This window comes from Crocodylus siamensis, chromosome 1, assembly GCF_052110815.1.
Source record: "Crocodylus siamensis isolate JL-2025a chromosome 1, ASM5211081v1, whole genome shotgun sequence".
Classification (NCBI taxonomy): Eukaryota; Metazoa; Chordata; order Crocodylia; family Crocodylidae; genus Crocodylus; species Crocodylus siamensis.
Genome location: NC_143395.1, coordinates 383,164,732 through 383,186,375, shown reverse-complemented (window position 1 = coordinate 383,186,375; position 21,644 = coordinate 383,164,732). Strand labels below are relative to the sequence as shown.

Sequence of the window (21,644 nt, the reverse complement as noted above, 5' to 3'; positions counted from 1 at the left end):
ACTTCAACTGGAGCCAAGGCTTTACCAGTCTTTTGTTTATATGCATGTTTCCAGGGGGATTAACTTTCTAGAAAGAGATCTCTTTTGTTATTTTTAGATTGTATTTTCCTCTTCTTCCTTCCCAATGGGCACCAGATGGGGATGTGGTCTGATAATAACCACAGCCCTGTGGTAGCATTCCAAATACAGGACTGCTGAGGCATTACACCATGTGACAGCATCTTCCCTGGCTTCTTACAAAAAAGTAAATGAGAAATGGAAGGAAGGCCTGAAGAAGGGGCTGCTGACTGGCTGAACCACTCTTAGTTTCGAATGCTTTAGCAATAAGGGTGCTTTTATGGCTTAAGACATCTTTTTAATCCTCTTACCTGTGCTCGTGAGTAGTATACTTGAGTAATTCTGCAAGCTGAAGAGGGTACTTGCAGATTTTCTGAACTGGTGTTAAAAGAAAACCATCAATAGCAATATCAATCATCTGCTGAAGCAGGCGACAGGCCTCGAAGAAGTGGCGGTATTTGCCTAGTTTCATTAGGTTGGAAAGCTCAACACAGGCACTGGGATGATTGTTGCAATACTCTGAATAAATGGCAAAACCTTCTTGCTATAAAGGAAACATAAATAAAAACTAGCTAAAACACTGGCCTACAAATGACAAAAAGTCCCACAGAAGTTATAAAGCCCTTCTGGTTATCTTAATTGGACATCTTGCAAACTTTGCTTGAAATGTACAACCACCCATTTGGGAAACACTGGGGAATCTACTTTACAATTACTTAATGTATAGTGGCATTTTTATATTTTTACTTTTTAAAATAGGGAAAAAACCTAAGTATTTATTTTAAAAAAATCATTTTTGGCTCATAATCATAAGGGTTACACATGAACAAATATTTTAGCTATGTCCCCAAAATCCTGATATTCAACCACACTTTAAGGGTACCAACACAGCAGCATAGCAACTGTACCACTAGCAACTCTACCACTATCAGTAGTCTTGGCAGAATTTGGTTTTCCTTGTTTTCATTTTGATGGCTAAAATTGATGTTTATTTTAAGTATTTATTTCAATTTTTATCTATTGAAATTTTACAGGGTTGCATGAGATTAAGGGAAAAATTGATTTTTCTCAATTTAGCACACATGCACCTGTACGTGCATGCATGGCAGCAGCTGCAGAAGTTGGAGGCCCTGTTAGTAAGACTGTGCTCAGAGTGGGGTTTGGAGGAGCAGGGTTAGCACCCAGGAGCCTGGTGCCACCTGCTCCTTGCTCTGCCAAAGTCTGAGCAAGGACGAAGCCAAACTCCCGCAGATCCCAGCCTGGTGAGACTTCCACAGGAATTTGGCCCCTGTCCCAATCACACAGGGGATGGGTGGGGCCTGCCTCCATGGAAGTTTGGCCCCTGCCCCAGCTGGGACTTGAGCAGAGTGAATGGCTGGTGACACTGGGTCCCCTGAGGCTACCAGCTCTGGCCCTCCAACCCACCCTGTAGCACAGCCAACCCAACTCCTGCAGCAGCTGCTGTGTATACATGCATGCATGCGTGCATGTGTACAGCAGCACCCTGCCCCAGATTTCCTTATCTCCACCCTGGATTTTTTTTTTAATGTCTCTCTTATGTAAATTTTGATGACTACCAACAGAAATATTTTTCTGTCAGTCTGGGAGCATCACGTGAAATTGATGTTTATCTATGTCTATCTATAAAAATAAAATCCTGCCAACTATCAAAGAATACTAATACAAATATAAAACTCCTATTTCTGCATCATTCCATAGTTATACATGTGTAGCAAAAGTGCTTCCGCTTTTACCCTGCTGCATCCAGGGTCAAAGTTAAGGCAATTCATCTTATTTGTTGTGTAACTGTCACATCTGTGTGATCCTGTAGAAATACAACAGTTGCTGCATGCTCCTAGCTCTCACCGTTCCCTGTTCTGCTTTTAAAGCAGCTACAAATGTACATGTCCATACCCTAAAAAGCAGTTTTCTTAAAGCAGCCTTGGAAATTGGAAGTCTCTTGTCATTTCAGATTTTACAGGCATGAATATGTGCCTCCATTCCTACTTTTGTTAATCAACCCTACTCGGAATTTATTTGAGAAATTAGGGGGTTAAATTTTTTCATCGAGCAACATCAATGAAGATGCTACTATTGAAGATTTAATCTGTGACTTTTGGAAACGGCCCTGTTCCTCTGTGATGATTAAAGTTTTGAAAAAATAAAATGAGTTTACCAAAACAGTAAGAATTCTAAAATATTACTCACGCACAGTATCTCATGTAATCAGCACTAATTAGTGAAGCATATTCTCTTGGTTACTTAACACTTTCTAATTACATTTTGGTTTATTTTATAAGCAAAATGGAATTAACATACATGGTGAAGAAAGCACGACCCTATTTCACTTAAATGAGGCTCCTCTTTGTTGTACTGTTTCTCAAGATCCTTCAAAAACTTTCTTTGGAATTTGTAAATATCTTCAATGTTTCCAAATATCGTGGTTAACTGAGCCGTAGTGAACATTCCGGTATGCTTACGGCACTGGCGAATATATCCCTGGAAAAACACAAACAAAAAGAGGGGTTTTTTATCCATATGGAAAAACATGAAAAACTTGAGCAGTATCTTTACTAAACAAGTCACTTGGATTGATATTTCACTTTCTAAAGTAAGAATCTGCTGTCTAAAGACAAGTTCTGATTTCAACTACCTGGGATGCACACATTCAAATTTCAGTCTGGACTGCTACATTACTAATTCTCCCGATCTTAATTCTGTTTCACAGGAGACTGAATTTACCACACAGCCAGATGTCAACATTTACAGCAGGGGTAGCCACAAGTGGCACAAGCAGCCTCTGAGTGTGGCCTGCAGAAGACTGGGAAGGGGATGGACAGCACAGTGGCAGATCAGGAAGGAATCAAAGCAGAGCACCAGATCGGGCTGGGAGTACAGGGTAGGGAGCAGAAAGCAGAGCAGCCAATCAGGCAGGAAAATGGAATTGAAGCAGCACTTGAGGAAGGTGCAGGGCTAATTGTTGTCATGCCTACCAAAAAATAGTGGCCACCACTGATTTAAAGAATATCTAATACCAAATTCCATCTTGTCTTTACGACAACTGGCCAAGTAGAATTTGTTTAAGCGTCCCATCTATGCAAACAGTTTTGACAAAGTGCCCATCTGTGCTAACCAGACTGTGATCTTACTTGTGCTGATGAAATTGAACCCTGTAATAATCTGCAGTCAGATTTGTCATGTAGGTGCCCCTACTTAAGCACTGCAGTGCCTACAAATTGGGCGTTAATAAACTACGTAGCCTAATAATGAGGACACTTCCCTAAGAGAAAAGGTTCTAATCTACTCCCAGGACTATTCATGCATTTTATATCAGACAGTCATTGCATCTGAAACAGAAACAATCCTGGGAGCTCTCCCCACCCAGATGCATACTCCAATTACTTAACTACAGAATCAGGCTTTCTCTTGCTTTTTCTCCTTCTGCTACCATGACTCTCCATCATGGATGCCCAGATACAAATATTCAGCTGAAGAGCAGAGAGTGTCCACACTTAGCCTGTTCTATAAGTTGGCAGCTAGGTACTATCCTGAAAGGAGGGAGATCTGGGTTCAAGTTCCTTCAGGCTGAGGGACTAAACCAGAGCTTTCCTTCCTGGCCAAATGCTCTAATGACTGGCTGGTTATACAAAATGCGGAAACAACACCACCACTGCTGTGTTTCGCATGAAAGTGATCATGGCAGGTATGCCATATACTGAACTCAGGACTGCCAGTACATTAACACATCTAATGGATCAGGCATCTGATGGCTAACGAACCAAATCAAATTGATCTAGATTTTATGCTTAGCCTAAAGACCATCTTTGCCATGTCTAGACTGTCGTTCCTGGACACAGCTACTACAAGGCTCAGTCCCACACAGTCAGATTAAGACTTATTAAAAATTGTTCAAGATGCTATTGTATTTAAACACATAGCAAAATCTGTAGCATGGGCAGCACCCTGATATTGCCTGGCTGCTATCTAAAAGCCCAACCATTCCATTTACAAGCGTTTCTCTTCCTTTGGTTCCCTCTGTACAAGCAGTATAACAGCTCAGTTCAATTAATTTGTGTCAGACTTTAAGCAGATGTGAAAAAATACTCCAACATTGCTTGGATGAACATCTACTCTGCATTCTGTACCAAGCAGCTGGTACTTTACATAACTAGGAATAAGGGGGTGGGGATTCTGCTAATATAAATGGCCCGCTCCTATAGAAGCGCAAATGATCAAAGGCAGTGAGATACATATGGCAGGACAACAAATATTTGCAGTACTGGAGATAGCTTATGATACACTACACCAGGGGTGGGCAATTATTTTGGGTGGCAGTCCGCTTACTGAGTTTTGGCAAGCCACTGAGGGCCGCATGACAGGCAGCCAGGGGCAGAAAAATAGTAATTTTCTAAGTTTTTTAGGGGTCCCATGGGCTGAATAGAAGGGCTTGGTGGGCCACATCCACAGCACATAGGTTTAAGCAGAGTCTGGCAACCATTGGGTATTGCTATAAGTGTCCCTGCCCTCCCAGCACCCACCTGTTATAAGAGGTATGGAGTGACTATACCACAAAACAAGGTGTTACCTTTTTTCCTGTTCCTTTGGTATGATTCCAGTGAGGGAGGTAATCACTATGCTGTCTTGTAACTCTCGATCAGATTAATATTTCTGACTCAGCCCTATTTGTGAGCCTACACCAGCCTCACCCTCCTGCTGGCACTGCCTTTAGTGATTCACTCTTCTACAGGGAAGTGGAATCACCTTGACTCCAGGGAACACTATTTATTCCACTTGGAAAACATGTGTATAAGCACTTTTCCACTAAATGCACAGGCACTCTGCCTTTTAGAGAATGCTATGGACATACTGTATTAGCAGTGTTTCAGGATTACTAATTAGTGGGCCAAATCCTGAAAGGTGCTAAGAACCTCCATACATCTATGTGTGTATTTCTGTATATAAGCAATAAGTGTTTAAAGCCAAGGGTAGGCAAACTACAGCCCATGAGCTGAATCTGGCCTGCCAAGTGATTGTGTCCAGCCCGTGGCAGGTCCCCTCAGCCCTGCCTGGCCCTGGTGCAGGGGGCAGCTCAGGCCATTGCACATGTGGCTCCTCCTGCTGCCCCTGGGCATGTAGGAGGGCTGGGGCAGCACTGCAGCTGGACTCACTTTCCAGCAGTCCCTGTAGTGGTGGCACCTTGCAGCTGCAACTGTCAGGCACCACCATGGCCACCAAACCCAGCCCTGCTGCCTGAGCACCCCAGCCTGTTTGCCCCATATAGCATCACATGTGGAAAAGAAAAGAAGCCTAACATTCAGAAGGCATTTTTTTTGTCAATCTACATAATACCCTTCATTTGTAGATTTTGTTAATAAAAAGGTCAGCCCAAACACTCAGTGCATACTAGGGATTAAAAGTATTCACAGCAAAAGCTTCTGTCCCAAGCTTCCTTCAAGTAACAACCTGTAGGTTCTTGCATGTTGGAACACAGAATATAGTGGGGATGATTTGGAAGGTGACACCAGGAAACTCTTTGGGTTTGCAGAATTTCACAAGCACACATGGCACCACATGGCTGCAGGCAGCAGCATGAAGCACATGGCAGTTCTAATAAAGATCCAAGTTCCTGCAGTCCAAATTGAGTCACCTTATTATTGCACAGATCTCTGTGCATGAAACACTTCAAGTAAATTCCCACAAAAATGGAGAAGGAAAAACTTAATATTCCTTATAATATAGAAACAGCAGTCAAATAAACCAGGCTTTCTTGACTTCTGCAGAGTGAAGTGGTGATTTATGAAGATCAATAGAGAAGAGAAGCAGAAGTTCATAGAGATTATTCTGCTAGACCATCTTCAAACTACAGCTCAGAACCTTTTGAAAATATAAAACACTCAAGCTTTCACTCATGCAGGACATTTTGTTCCAACTGGGCCTGCAGAATGCTATTTAACTTGACAGTGTACCTCACAGATATCCTTGAGATGTTTGATATAGACTCGCTCCGTGTTCATTATTTCCTGGATAACATTGGTTCTCATCTGATCCTTGTTTTCAGCAATTTTTTGGCGGTGTTTACTAATGTCTGCATCTTGCTCTTCATCCTGGATGCTACCACAATTCTCTGGAAGCTCTTCCTGATTAACTCGCAGCTGCATTCAGAATAAAAAAGGCAAAAAGAGTATAGCAACATGCTCCAAAAGCAAATGGAGGAGGTTCAAAATAAAGAAGTACCTACTAACACTAGAAGCAGCAGAATATAAATGTACCTACTATCATTAGAGTGAGTGCCACTGGGCTGGGCAGGCTCCAGCTTGCTTCCATGTGCAGCTTTCTGCTGGAGTGCTGGAAGCCCCATGTGGAGGCATGGAGCCCGCCCAGCCTGATGGTGCATGGCTTCCAGTCTGTGCAACATTGGCCCAGGCCAGCCTGCTCTGTGCCTCCATGTGGGGCTTCCAGCACCCCAGCAGGAAGCTGTACATAGAGGCACAGAGCCCACCCAGCCTGGTCCTACAGTGTTCAGCTCTGCACAGGCCAGCATGGAGCTAGTCTAGTCTGGTTTGAAGGTGCGTGCTAGTGGGCCAGGCTGGCTCCATGCCAGCACACGCAGGCCCTGGGACTCAGACAGAGGTGTGAGCTGCCACAGACTCTGCCTGCCATGGACATAATTGCCTCAAAGGCCTGCTGCCTGCTGTTGCTGAGCCACTAGCGGTGGGGGCTGTGCACAACACACCCCACAGCCGTCCACAAACCCTCACACCCACCCATTCCCCTTTACAACACTTCCCACAAACCCCACATACTCCCGTACCCACCCCCACCCCCACCCCTTCACAGTCCCCCACAAACCCCACATACTCCCATACCAGCACCCACAACCCCACACCTTCACAAATTCTTCCACACACACCTCACACTCCCCAACCATACAAAGTACCTGCATATATTTCTAAGGAAGGTTCAAATAGTGTTGTATTTAGTTTAATTTATAAAAATCTTACAAGTGATTAATTTTACATAATTTTGAGTTTTTCTGTACATAATTTCCTGGGGTGTACATAGATTTCATAGACATTAGGGCTGGAAGGGACCTCGGGAGATCATCGAGTCCAGCCCCCTGCCCAAAGGGCAGGAAGTCAGCTGGGGTCATAGGATCCCAGCAAGATAAGCATCCAATTTACTCTTGAAGGTGTTCAATGTAGGTGCTTGAACCACCTCTGCTGGCAGACTGTTCCAGACCTTGGGGACTCGGACAGTAAAGAAATTCTTCCTTATGTCCAGCCTGAAACAGTCTTGCAGGAGTTTGTGAATGTTCAACCTCGTCATCCCTTGGGGCGCTCTGGTGAACAAACGTTCCCCCAGATCCTGGTGGTCACCCCTGATAAACTTATAGGTGGCCATCAGATCACCCCTGAGCCTGCGTTTTTCCAGGCTAAAGAGTCCCGTGGCTCTCAGCCTGTCATCGTAAGATCTGTTTTCCTGACCTCTGATCATGCGCGTGGCTCTCCTCTGGACTCTCTCAAGCTTCTCCACATCCTTTTTGAATTGTGGAGCCCAAAACTGGACGCAGTACTCCAGCTGCGGCCTCACCAAGGTCGAGTACAAAGGGAGAATGACGTCCCGGGATTTGCTCAAGAAGCATCTATGGATGCAAGCCAGCGTTTTGGTCGCTTTACTAGCCGCAGCATCGCATTGCAGGCTCATGTTCATTTTGTGGTCAATGATGACCCCTAAGTCTCTTTCTTCTGTAGTGCTATCCAACGTAGCACTGCCGAGCCTATAAGGATGCTGCAGGTTTTTCCTCCCAAGGTGGAGAACCTTGCATTTTTCGGTGTTAAACACCATCAGATTCTTGTCCGCCCATTTGCTGAGCTTGTCCAGGTCAGCCTGGATCACCTGCCTATCTTCTGGCGTGGATGCTTTGCCCCAAAGTTTGGTGTCATCGGTGAACTTGGCCAGTCCACTCCTGACTCCAATGTCCACATCATTAATGAAGATGTTGAACAGGATGGGTCCCAGGACAGAGCCTTGAGAGACCCCACTGGTCACAGGGCACCACGATGAGTGACTGCCATCAATTACAACCCTCTGGGTCCGACCACGGAGCCAGTTTCCCAGCCAGCGGATCGTGGTGGAGCCAAGGCCACAACTGGCCAGTTTGGCCAAGAGGTGATTGTGGGATACCAGATCAAAGGCTTTTTTGAAGTCAAGATATATGACATCAATCTCTTCTCCCTTGTCCAGGTGATAGGTCACCTGGTCATAGAAGGAAATCAGATTGGTCAAACAAGACCTACCCGCAACAAACCCGTGCTGGCTGTCCCTTAGGATGTTAGCCTGGGCCAGTCCATCAAGGATGGCCTCCTTAATAAACTTTTCTAAGATCTTCCCCAGGATAGAAGTCAGGCTAATGGGCCTGTAGTTAGCCGGATCCACTCTCCTCCCTTTCTTGAAGATCGGCACCACATTGGCCTTCTTCCAGTCTTCAGGCACTACACCAGAGTGCCAGGAGTTTTCAAAGATCCGTGCCAGGGGCTGGGCTATGACACTCGCCAGCTCCTTGAGTACCCTGGGGTGCAGATTGTCAGGGCCGGCTGACTTGAAGGTATCCAGCTTCTCAAGGTGTTCCTTCACGAGGTCAGCATTTATGGAGGGTAGGGGATCCCCATCACCCGGATCTCCCTGTCCCATAGCAGGCATGGGTGTCCCATGGGACTGATGAAAGACTGATGCAAAGTACCTATTTAATAGGTTGGCTTTTTCCTGGGCGTCAGTTGTCAGTTTCCCCATCTGGTTTAGCAGGGGTCCAACATTGCCCTTGCTTTTCCCCCGGCTCCCCACATATCTGAAAAAGGACTTTTTGTTGTCCTTGATGCTTGAAGCTAGTTGGAGTTCAGTTGCAGCCTTGGCTTTCCTGGTTTGCTCCCTGCAGGACCGGACCAGTGCAGAATAATCCTCCTTGGAGGTGAATCCCGTCCTCCATCCTTTGTAGGCTTTCCTTTTTAGCCGCAGGAGGTCCGCTAGGTCCCTAGAGAGCCAGGAGGGCTGCTGTGCCTTCTTGCTGCCTTTCCTCTGTGTTGGGATAGATTTAGCTTGTGCATTGAGGATCGCTTCCTTGAGAAGCAACCACTCTCCTTGAACTCCCATCTCCCTGGGGTCACGGTCCCTGAGGGCCTGACCGACAAGCCTCCTGAGCTTGTCAAAGTCAGCTTTTCTGAAGTCAAGGACTTCTGTGTTGCTGACTGACTTGCCAGCTTTACGGCAGATGGTGAAGGTGATCAGCTCGTGGTCGCTGTCACCCAGCTTCCCATTGATCACTAGGTCGCCGATTAGGTCGTCCCCTGTAGCCAGTACCAGGTCGAGCAGCGCTTTGCGTCTCGTTGGCCCATAGACTTCTTGAGTCAGGTAGAGGTCATCCACGCACGAGAGAAAGCTTTGCGACCGCTCGGATTTTGCTGAGTGATCTTCCCAGGAGATGTCCGGGTAATTGAAGTCACCCATGACAACCAAGGTGCTGGAGCAAGTGGCCTCAGTCAGTTCCCGGGCGAACTCCTGGTCAAGCTCAGGACTTTGAGTGGGAGGTCTGTAGTAGACTCCCACCGTTGTGTCCCCTGTGCCGTTTTTCCCATGAATTTTTACCCAGAGGGTCTCTAGACCCTTCACATAAAGAGCTACACCCCCGCCCCTTTTGTCAACACGATCCCTCCTGTACAGGGTATAGCCCTCTATACCCATGGTCCAGTCATGGGTGGAGTCCCACCAGGTCTCCGTTATCCCAATGACGTCATAGTTCTTTGCACTGAGCAGGAGGACAAGCTCCTCCTGCTTGTTACCCAGGCTCCTGGCATTAGTGTACAGGCAGGCAAGTGTGCCCTTAGGGGCTCTTGCCTTGCCCACAGATTGTGCCAGAGCTGGGGCAGGGGTGGGCTCCCTTAAGTGCCTTGGTCTGCTGGCTTTGCAAGGGTCGCTCAGCGGGCCAGCAGTGGCAGTCGTCCCCCCATCCCCCAGCGGGCTTAGTTTAAAGCCCGGTGGAGCAGGTCAGCCAGCCTGGCTGAGAAGAGCCTCCTCCCCAGGGGAGAGAGGTGGAGGCCATCTCTTCCCAGCAGCTTGCTGCCTCTCTCACCAAAGAGCAGGCTGTGGTCGTGGAAGCCAAAGCCTTCCCGGTGACACCAGCTCCACAGTCTTTGGTTCACTGCATGGATCCTCCTCTCCCTCCTCAGCCCATAGCCTGAGACTGGGAGGATCAACGAAAACACCACCTGAGCTCCCAGACCCCTAAGCCCTGCTCCCAACTCCTTGTAGCACCTCATGACCTGGCTGGGGGTGCTCCGAGCCATGTCATTGGTGCCCACGTGAATAAGGAGCATGGGGTAGTGGTCTGTGGGCCAGAGGAGCTGCGGGATCCTCTCCGCAATGTCTCAGATGCGGGCCCCTGGGAAGCAGCATACTTCCCGGGCTAAGGGGTCAGGGCGGCAGATTGCCCCCTCAGTGCCCCGCAGGATGGAGTCTCCCACAACAAACACCTTTCGCTTTGACTTGGGGAGAGCAGGGCCAGTAGTTGTGATTGAGCCTGGGTTGCCTGCGGGAGCTGGCAACTGAACAGGCTCTGCTGGGGCTGCAAGAGGTGCGAACCTGTTGCTAAGCTCCGGCGAGGGAGGGGCCTTGGTGCGGCGGGCCTTGGGGCCCTTGACCACCTTGGTCCATGCCCCTGACTGGGCAGAGCGGGAGGTCCCAGAGTCCTCCTTAGTCGTGGAGGAAGACTGTGCTCTACCCTGCGGCTCCCGGGGGAGAAGGGCCTGGCAGTAGGAGTCTATCTCCTGCTCGCAGTCCCTGATGGTATGCAGTCTCTGGACTGTGGCCTGGAGCTCCTCCAGCTGGCGCGCCAGAGACCCCAGTAGGGAGCAGACCCCGCAAGGGGAGGTGGCCATGCTCCCGGGCCCCAGAGCCTGAAAAAGGGACAGGCAGCCCCCGCAGCCAAGAGCCAGGGGCTCCATCTGCATGGAGCCCGGAACCATGGGCCCCGTCTGGGTGGCCATCTCTGAGGTGCCTGATGGGGGGGCCGCAGAGCTCGAGGGGACCCTCGGGGTGCGGCGCGTGCCCATCCGTGTCATGTCTCTGGTAGGCTGGCTACGGCTGGGGCTGACTACTCTGGGGGGTCGCAGGCAGGGTCTTGTGCCCTCCCACGCCCTCCCCTGTGCAAACTCCGCGCTAACTCGAGCTCCTGTTTACGCAGCCTGTTCGCGTGGCTCCGATCGCGGGGCTCCCTGGGGGGCTGGGCCAAGTAGGGTCCTGGGCGGGTTTCAGCAGGAGCTCTGATTTTCCATGATGAAAAACCCAAAATCAAATGCCATAATATATAGTTATCTAGAATTTATTCTGTTATAGTGATCGAGGCACTGGTGGCCTTTCATTTTAATCACAGATTTGGGGGTTTTTAATCAGAGCATTTGTGGTGTTTTTATTAGAGACTTTGCAATTTTTTTTATCAGATAAAACCAAGATCCCTGATGATAACAACAGGTCTCCAAAACAGGCCCAAACTTGAAGAAGTATTAGGAATGAGCCCATTTTTTCATTGTTGGTATTTAGAGTCATAACTAGCCAGTACGGGCCCCATGCAGTACTGCCCCCTGGCTTTGCACCTTCCCAGCAGCAAGTCCAGCTCTAGGATAGCAGAACAGCAGCCGTAGTACAGGAACAGCAGCTGGAGGTTCGCTGCTGCTGAAAGTGATAAACCTCCTTTTCTTTTCTTGCCACTAACTCACATGTTGAGTGGCTAAAAACCACCAGTTTTAACTGGCAAAAATAGGAGGTAACAGCTACAACAAACCATTGGCCATGGCTCCTGCATCACATGCTGGTTCTCTGCCCTCCCTGCTGCTAGAGCCAGAACTGAAGCCACTGAAGGGAAAATGGAGCATGTGGAGAAAGGGAGGAAGGAAAGCGGGGATGGAAGGGTGAGGCACACCACCCACCTTCAGCAGTGCTAGGTGCTTGTGCCCCACTCATCCACCGATTGTTATACTACTTGCTACTGGTATTTATAAGGCCCTCCTCACTGTAGCATCCCAGGCACATCATGTGGCGCTGTCTCTATCTTTTGCCACGTGTCCATATTTTCTCACTTACCACATGCCCCCATATAGAACATCAACTTTGTTTTTGGAAGACAGAAGGTAGAAAAAAAAAGAGTATCTCAAAGTTGTGGTCCAGAGCTGGCTTTTTTATGGAGAAGCTGTGGTGCAAGATGGCTGTCAGCTTCTCTCTGGGACAGCAAAGCAAGAGAGATGAAGTTCAGTGTTAGCCCTTTCACAGCCCATCCCAAACTGGCAGCACTTTTTTCACTGCTCATTTGGTTGCTCAGTTGCCAATTTGAGAGTAGTTGTCAAAGGGTTAACACTGGATTCCACCCCTCCTGCTTGCCAATCCAAAGAGAAACTGGCAGCCATCTTTCAGCACAGTGTCTTCATGCTTCTATTCCAGCAAAAAAAAAACCAAACAGCTTCCTCATTTAGGACATGCACCCCAATTTTGGTGGGCTGATTTTTGGGAAGGTGTGTGTAGTGTGTGCACACATATGGGAAAAGAGCCTCTCATAAAGGCCAGCTACTGTTGGTGTTCACTTGTAAGCCAAGATAAATACACTGTGGCTTTTTTCCTCATGTTAAATCAGGATGACACTCATATGAAATAAGTGACAGCTGTTTCTTTCCCCTTTTCACAGTGTACCTGTCCCTTTCCTAAGAAACAGAGCACTCTCATTGATATCTGAAATCAAAAGATTCAAAAACACTTTTTTCTTGAAGTCAGATTTAATAATTTGCCTAGAATTTCATCAACTTCAGTATTTGCCTGATGCGCACGTCCCCCCCCTGGCGGCAAATACCAAAATGGTGTGGGCACCCACATTTTACACCTAGTGGCTAGGACGCTTGTCCAGGAAGTAGAAGACCTGGGTTAGAGCCCTCTTCAGCTTGGCAGAACTCAAAACGGTGTCTCCCACTCCTGAGGAGAATGCTGTAAGCACCACCCGACAGAACAGGTTGGTTGGGAACAACCTCCGCTGCTGCGGTTGAAGTGGGACCGTGGAGTAGTTAAGAGTGCAGAAGTCATGGGGTCATAAAGAAAACAAGCAAGAAGGACCCAGTTCTGAAGCCCAGTGTTAGGGTACTTCTTTGATGGAGTAGGGACAGGGAGGGGAAAGAATTGTAGCTCCTACTTCTAGAACTGTTTCTGCATTTTACTTGATGAAGTACTTGGATAAAAAACAACAGCAACATAAATAATTCTGTGAGCAGGAACCAGAATCCAGGACTCTCCCATCCCACATGGTAGGGCAAACACCATCTCCTTCCTCCCACCCTTCTGCTGACATACCTACTTAGACTGTAATCTGCTGCGTGCGGGATGAGTACCTTTGATACAGTGCCTCACCCAGGGAGGCCCCAGTCTAAACTGTGGACTCTGCATCATATTATAAATAATACAATATAGCTATAGCTTTTAATGCTTTCAGGAGTTGTATTGTTATGAGACTCCTGGCTCAACTTCAAATATAGAGTTCAGATTGTGAACAGAACTCCTACAAAACAGGTCTGGAAGTATTTTCTCAGAACATCTCTACAATATCAAGGGATGGGTAGAGCAGTTCCCCCACATCCTCCCTCAAAACTTCTGTGCTCATTCTGTCTGTACTGCCCACCTGCATAGCACGTTGGTTGACACTTTCACCTCCATGAGACAGCAGAAATAAAAATAATAATCAATTAGTTTTGTCCTCGTGTTCATTTGTGGCATTCTTTTGATTTCAACAGACTTAAGGCAAGGGAAGGTAATTCATGGAAGAGAAGATTACTAATCTTTGAGCCAATATTTTTTTTCTTATTTGACCTTTGCATTGTCATGTATGCCTATAAAAAATGTGAATTACAATTCTGATTTTTAGATGCACGGAAATGAAGAAATGGGCCCTCCATTTCATTTCTATACTGGTGTGGAGCACTCTTTATGAAATGGGGAAATAAAAATGAGCATTTAATTCCTATTTAACACTGTAAAATAATATTTAACAAAATGAAATGAATCACTATTATGCTGGTATTTTACTAACAACCTGGAGTAATGCTGTGGTGCACTGTGTCCCTCACTAGACTCAAAACAAAACAAAATAGAATTACTGACCCTGACAAAACTAGCTGGAAACCAGGCTTCCTTGTCTTCATTTCTTCCCCACCACCAGTCTTTGTTGGAAGCTTCAAGAACTCTGATGACATCTCCAGCTTTAAAGCCTAGCTCTTGATCATCCATAGTCACATGGTCCCAAAGTGCTTCTGCATAGACCATAGTGCCATCACTTATCAGCTGAAAAAGGGGAAAGAAAAGGGTTTGCAAAGGAGAAGATTTATCAGTGAACAAAGACCAATCGACAAATTGCTAGAAAAATAAACAAGCATAAATCTATAAATGGAGAGAAATAACCCGGATCCAAGACATCTGTGCTCATATAGGTTGCCTGCAGACGTTAAAAAAAAACAACCCGCACTTTACTGGGAGAAGCAGAGTGTTACTTCGACCCGGCTCCAAATATATAGATCTGTATAGCTTCTGTGTAGATCGGGTGCTTCAACAGGGCTTTTTGCCGCTTTTTATCTAATGAATCAGCTTTAGGTAAAAGTGCCAAACCCCCCCACTAAAGCACCCGATCTATACAGATGTTGAAAGAGTCAGGTCCAACTAATGTGCTGCCTCTTCTAGGCATGCACTGGGCTCAGGGTGGGGGTGCACCCAGTTGAAAGTAAACCACTGGTTTATTGTTTTGTTTTTTAATGCCTGCAAGCAGCCATAGCTGTTAGTCTGAAAAATCACACCATGGCAAAATGGTCTAGGTTCTTGACCCCCACATTTCTGTACTTGTATATAAAAACACACACTCTATCCTCATACAAACTGAGAAGTTAGACATACTGGAATGCATCCGCTTCTAACCTCATTAATTGCTAGCTGTTCCCCTCCAGGCTGCAGGTATCGAGGGCTGGTTTGGCAGAGTTCCTCATAACTGTAATCCTCCTCACTACCATTGTCATCAACTAAGGCAGAAGATTCAGTCCCACCATCTGCAGCAACTAAAACAAAAAAGATGACAGACTTGAAACAGAAAGTAAATTAGTTCAGTCAAAGCCCTTTCAGAGAAGCTCCTATATAACAACAACTCAATAAAAAAATTAAATGTAAAACCAGAAAGAGGAGAAAACAAAAATAAAGAGTGCCTTTGCCTTTTCTATGAACAACAAAGATTGTTTATCACAATAAGAGCTAGATGAGAAATGTGTTTCCTGTTCTTTAATTATTATTGCAAGAGACCTTTGGATTTTTTTTTTGTGGTGGATGGGGGTGGGAGGCAAGGGCATAGGGTGAAGGAGGAAGCAGGAGGACATGCAGAGAGAGAAAGAAAGAATGATAGCCAACTTGAGCCAACTGTTTCAACAGTGACCTGGGATATATGAAAGAAGCTGATCTAGGGCATGGAGTTCAATGAGGCATCCCATGTCCCAGGTGAGAGCCCTATTGTTTGGGCTTTCTGGGGTAGCTCTCTTAAATCTCTCCTGTTGGAATTTGTCTAAATTCATTGGACCAGACTGACACTGAGAGTGGCTTAAAGTTAGTGCAATAACCTGGGATATGAAGACTCAGGTTCAAGGAGCAAGTCTAAATCCACTTCCATGTCTCCTGCAACCTAGACAAGTGTCAACACTACTAGCCAGGGTTATAATGTGGGCCTCTGCTTTTCCACCCTAGACTTCAGGCAAAACCTCACAAAGGTTTTGCCCTAACCAGACCCTTTTCACAGAAAAGGTTTGAGTTGGACAACTACAGACCTTCTGACAAAAATTGTTTTGTCAAAAGTTCTCAGCTGGCTTTAACATAGAATGATTTTCATTTTATTTATACACCCAGACACACTAGGAATAACTCCTCTGAAGCAACCAGAATCAACAAGTTGTAAGGCTGGAGTATAAGAGACTGCATCACTGGTGGCTGGCTGTTTAAGTGGATTTAGCTCAACCTACAAATAGTCAGTCGTCTCTCAAGATTGTTAGGCTTGAAGAGAATTTGGTCCTCAAGAAGACAGGAAATAACTCATCAGCACCAAACTGACTCACGCACATCCCAGTGAGTCTCAGGCAGATGGTTTGCTGAGTCTAACGGGTGGCTAGAAGACCCAGGGTCAGAGGAAAGGAACATGATGGCTATATTGAATCCGGGTTATTTTGAAAGAATAAACCAAAGTCCCTGAAGTGGAAGGGTCTGAAATCCTGTGGCTGGTGAATAGTCTTTGGTACAGAGGCTGGTAAGTTAGCCCATTGGCTTGCAGCCTGATTCTCATTTACACTAATGCTGCCTAACACATCTCTGGCAATGTAAAAGACACTTCAAATTGGATGCAGGTGGATGTAAATTATAAAGTCTCTTCATGTTGTTAAAGAGCTGTGAAGCCTTTTATCTTCAAAAATCTGTCAAAACAGATTACAGTTTGGAACATCCACCCTTTTCTCCATCATAATGTCACATATATGAACCCAGGATCTGTGCAAGTGAAGGGGGCAGAGACTGAACCAACCAGATAGGGGCAAGGAAGAAGTCAGGTCTATAGTGTGGAGAGGGCTTTGAGAGAGTGCTCGAGAAACAAGTGTTACATTCAGAAAGCTCATGAGTATTTTGAGCTTCTCCTTGGGTCAAATACACTAAGCTATTAAATTCTACCAGGATTATACTTTGTCACATACACAAAACTAATAACATATTTCATTTGATAAACAAGCCACAACCCTTTTTCTAAGTAAGCTGCTAATAGTAAAGTCCTTGCATTGGACTGCAATGCCACTCAGTGAGCACCAGGAGGGACTGTGTCACAGAAAGCATACTCCCACCTCAAGTTCTCAGGCATGCATAAAAGAATGTGCCTGCTGCACTTTGTAGCCTGCTGTGTCCACTGACTGGTGAGACAAGGCGGCAAGTCGAGAGCCCTGTCTCTCACTGAATCTATGTGTACTGCTCCCTGCCCCTACTTGTGTGTGATCACAAGGACTGTGAATGTTCCTTACCTTTGACTGGGGATGCATGAGTGGAAAGGAAATAACTCCTTGCTCCTTATATCTCCACAAGGACCAAGCATCTCTAGCCCTCTAGGTTTTCATGATGCAGTGGTAAAAGCATCTGAGCCCTGTCTATACTAGTGACAGTCACTTTGTGACTAGTGATGCATCTCTATTACTGTTAGCAGTTTTTATTATGCAGACACTATCTTTTCAAGAGCAAGGCTAAAGGATACAGGGATTAGCTAAAACATTTTCTTGGTGATTTTTTTCTTCAAAATGTTGCCCGTAGCTTTGGTGTAATAAAGCATGATAACTGTACCAATCCCCCTACTTTTCAAACTCCTCACTTATATTAATACCATCAGAGCACTAGCCCGAAAGGCTAACTTTCCTGTTTAGAAAGTTAAGATTTATTAGTCACAGGCTTAAAACACAGAGAAACCTTTAAAACAGTAACTCCTATAATGTAAAATTTACTGGAATTGCTTTCTTAAAAACCTGTGAATAAATAATAAATGAAAATCAGCCCTTAGCCTAAGGTATCATAGCAGGTTTTATCCTGAAGCTCATTTTTGCAAGCCACATTGTAATATCACTACTGACTGCTGTTTCTTTATGGCAGAGACAGTAGATGCAAATACTCCAAACTACTGAACTAAAGATAAAAAATTAACACAAGTTTGGGTCTGGTAATTGTTTGTTATTCCTCCCCAGTCAACAAACTTTCAGTGTCTTGATAAGTAAATCTCAAACAAAAATTAGTCATCTCTTTGCAGCATCCATTCTTCCAGTGTTTACTGACAGAAGTAAACATGCTACAGATACCAATAAGCTATCTCTGAGTAAAAAAAGAGACTGCAGAAACTTAAAAGGCAATGTGGGCCTTATTCTGACACACACTGGCTTTCTACTGGTGTGACTGTTGAACACAGCAGAATCAACGTTATTTACAACAACACAAGTATGAACAGAATCAAGCCTAGTGACTGTAGCAGTTACTAATCTTAAACCAAAAAAGAATAAATAGAATGAATCTTCTACTCACACATACCCATCTGAAGGCTCTCCAGACTCCAAAACCGTGCCATTTCCCCCCTGGCTACCATGATGCCTTCCAAAACAACATACAGAGCAGGGGACTGGCCTTTAAATGGTGAAGCTCAGTCGCAAAAGGTTCCCGGAGAACCATAAAGGCTTTGAGCTACTGAAAATGCAGAAACAGCTTATTCATTGCTTTGAGCTTCAGTATGTGCAGATCAGGCCAGAGCCTACTTAGAAACTGACAGCTCACTCACCCTTCAGTGTAGCTGTGAGTTTAGTGCTTCAGTGACATCATGGGGTACCCTTAGGGAGGAAGTAACAGAAAAGAAACAAAACCTGTATATAAAGTGTTCAATCCTAATGTACTTACAGTCTACAACACTGTAGTTAATAACACTGAAGGAGGAATGTTTCTAAGTGCTTTGAGTGCCAAAGAGTACATTTGCTACTTTTAATTAAAGCAGCTAAATGTGAATTAGAGTTTCAATTTAAATTCAAATTACTCCACTTCCCAGGAAAAGACTGTTAAATGAAAAGTGGGAACTGGGATTTCTCCTTGTCATGTACAAAAAATGATTCTGCTTTGCAACACATTGTGCATTTATAATATTTTTCCAGAATGTAAGGTGTTACGTGCCCCAAAGGTGTTTCTACCTAGCTATTTAAGACTGCTGTTACTTCACAATTAAATTCTGTTACATATGTTAGGTCACAAGTGGATAACACTACATTGTCACCCAAGCGAAGGCATCAGCTAATTTTTCCACACAAGTTCCACAGCCTTGGAGGCAAAAGCAAGACTTGCTTCTGTTGCAGCACATTTAAGCAACCTGCATTTGTATTAGTAATATTTTATAAGCTGGTACAAACACAGAAAATAAAAGTTGTACCCCACCTCCAAATATTTTGAAGTCACAGCACTGTATTGCTCTGGTCTCAAAAATCCTACACAGAGAAGTTCTCACTATCTATATGGAAATAATGTTGTTTAGCTGTGTCAATCCTTTAACCAGGGACTGATTTCTCCAGTGACATTCTCAGAAAGCCCTTGAGGCGCTTTGCACACAGCAATATCCCAACACCCACTAAAATCACATGGTTTCTTATAGCACTGCTTCAGAAACCGAATGAAAAGGCAAACATTGCATTGCAATATTAATGCTGCCTTTTTTTATGAAGTCCAGGCTCTGCTGCACTTTGAAGGCAACCAGTGGAGATGAAAAACACACCTTTCTCTTCTGAATTACTGAACTGCCCCATTAGCCCCTGCTGGAAAAGATTTACTACATAAGCAGAGTTTCAATAAGCTATAGTATAATCATAAAAAACATATATAGCACATTAACATAAAAATATCATAGCATGTCTTGAAATATAAATCAATAAACAACTAAAAAACAAGGCATCTGCAGAAAACTTCCTGTATTTAAATCATTCAAAGACTCAATTCTAGAATTGGTGGCTAGAGAATTCATATACAGAGTTGGTGAATAAAAGGAATTTGCACTATATGCAAATTATCGTATTCCAATTATTTTTTTCCTTCCAGCTCAGTAGAAGAATCAGACTTTTTACATCTTCTGTTGATGGGAAATTCTGAAAAATGCTTATTCCACAAAAACTAAACAATGTACTGTGCTGACCAGGGAACCCAAAATACCTGCTGGAGTTGCTGTTGGCCAGAAAAGATGAGACTAGCAAAATTCTCAAGTGTCTCTGTCTTGACACAAAGCACAAACAGGGGCCTGACCCCTGTCTGACTAATAGAGAATAATGCTGAGAAGCAGTAGTGGGTCAAGGTCTGTGGGGGCAAAATTAAAAGAGTGCCCAATCAGATACACAAAAATCTAAGTGATGTCACCGGCCTGCATGAGGATGTATGAATGAAGGCTCAGGTTGAGTAGAGGCACAATGAGACTTGGCACTGGCACCTGAGCAGGGCTTATAGAGTTTCTCTCTCTTTTTAAATATACCTGTTTGAAATAAATATCCCTGTTCTATACCATGGGTCAGCAACTTATGGCCTGCAGGCTGGAAATGACCCACAAGGAGGTCTGATTCAACCCAGAGAGGTCCAATGTAGTAAGGATATATCAGCATCACAGAGTTGCACCATATTGCTCATACCCTTGCAAGTGTTCCCCTCTGCTGTGGAGCTGCAGAGAGTCTCAAAATGCAGCAACTGGCTGCTTGGAACTGGGGAGAGAGGGGACTTCCAGCCTGCAAGGATACTGGGACACAAGCTCTGGCCTGTGATGGCAAAAGATTGCCAACCACTCGTCTAATCTGTCTTTTATTTAATGAAATCCTAATGAAGCTGCCAGATGAAAATCAGGAGCAAAAAATTAATATTCTAGTAAACAGCAATATATCACCATTTTCTATCACATTAACAAATAAAATTAATAAGAATCTGAAAATATTAAAATAAATTATTACATAAACAAAAGCAATTATAATGTACTCTCTGAGGCAGTAAAATGCACACATTTGGTGAAAAGGCTGTATTAGTTGTAAATCCATTGTAATAGCCTTATCAACCAATCAAAAAGCACCTTTCTTAGAAAAACACTGAAAAATGGAGCAGATGAGGGGAAAGCCATTTAAAATAACTGATTTAAATAAGGTTTTCCACTTGGTGATTTGAATCAATCCATCCTGCTGTATATAGCATCCAGGAAGATAGACAAAACATAAGTGCTGCCCCACTAGTCATTTAAATATAGAAATGAAAATGCTCTCAGCATATTAGGCTATACTCAGGCTCTGAGCTTTAGAACCAGTTTTTTTGTTTTTGTTTTTGTTTTTAAGGGAAGGGATTTCTCACAGCTTCAGGTCTGCCTCCAAAAGGCTCAGGAGATTTGGCTTTACTTCAGCTGTCAGCCTGAAAGTCATAGCAGAGACTTTAAATCATCATAATAAATGTACTATAAACGAGTAAGCAAGAAACCTTAGCTAAAGAAGCTAAGCAAGCTAAAGAAGTATGAGTTGGATGGAAGACTGCCTGGATCACTGGGCTCACAGGGTAGTAGTCAATGGCTCAATGTCTAGCTGGCAGCCAGTATCAAGTGGAGTGCCCTAGGGTTGGTCCTGGTGCCAGTTTTCTTCAATATCCTCATTACAACCTGGAAGATGAGATGGAGTGTACCCTCAGTAAGTCTGCAGATTACACCAAGCTTGGGGGAATAATAGATATCCTGGAGGGTAGGGCTAGAATTCAGAGAAAACTTGACAAACTGGAGGACTGGACCAAATAAGTCTCAAGAGGTTCAATAAGGACAAGTGCAAAGTCCTGCACTGAGGACAGAACAATCCCACGCACCAATACAGGCTGGGGACCAACTGGCCAAGCAGCAGCTCTGCAAAAAAGGACATGGAGGTTACATTGGACAATAAGCTGAATATAAGCCAACAGCATTCCCTTGTTGCAAAGAAGGCTAATGGCATACT

The 21,644-nt window shown here is 44.9% G+C and overlaps 1 protein-coding gene across 5 annotated transcripts in view; it reads right to left on the bottom strand.

Moving 5' to 3' along the window:
• Positions 1–21,644, bottom strand: part of SPATA13 (spermatogenesis associated 13) — a 130,457-nt gene that overhangs the window by 9,528 nt on the left and 99,285 nt on the right. For 3 of the 5 annotated variants that reach the window (XM_090028734.1, XM_090028752.1, XM_090028744.1), the window contains 5 exons: positions 15,043–15,179; positions 14,239–14,418; positions 6,024–6,209; positions 2,377–2,556; positions 369–601 (listed from right to left, as the gene is read on the bottom strand). In XM_090028734.1, coding sequence (XP_089884860.1) covers positions 369–601; positions 2,377–2,556; positions 6,024–6,209; positions 14,239–14,418; positions 15,043–15,179 — 916 coding nt within the window. Of the gene's footprint in view, positions 1–368; positions 602–2,376; positions 2,557–6,023; positions 6,210–14,238; positions 14,419–15,042; positions 15,180–18,198; positions 18,414–21,644 lie in introns of those variants that run through there. The other 2 variants (XM_090028758.1, XM_090028766.1) reach the window with 2 other exon arrangements.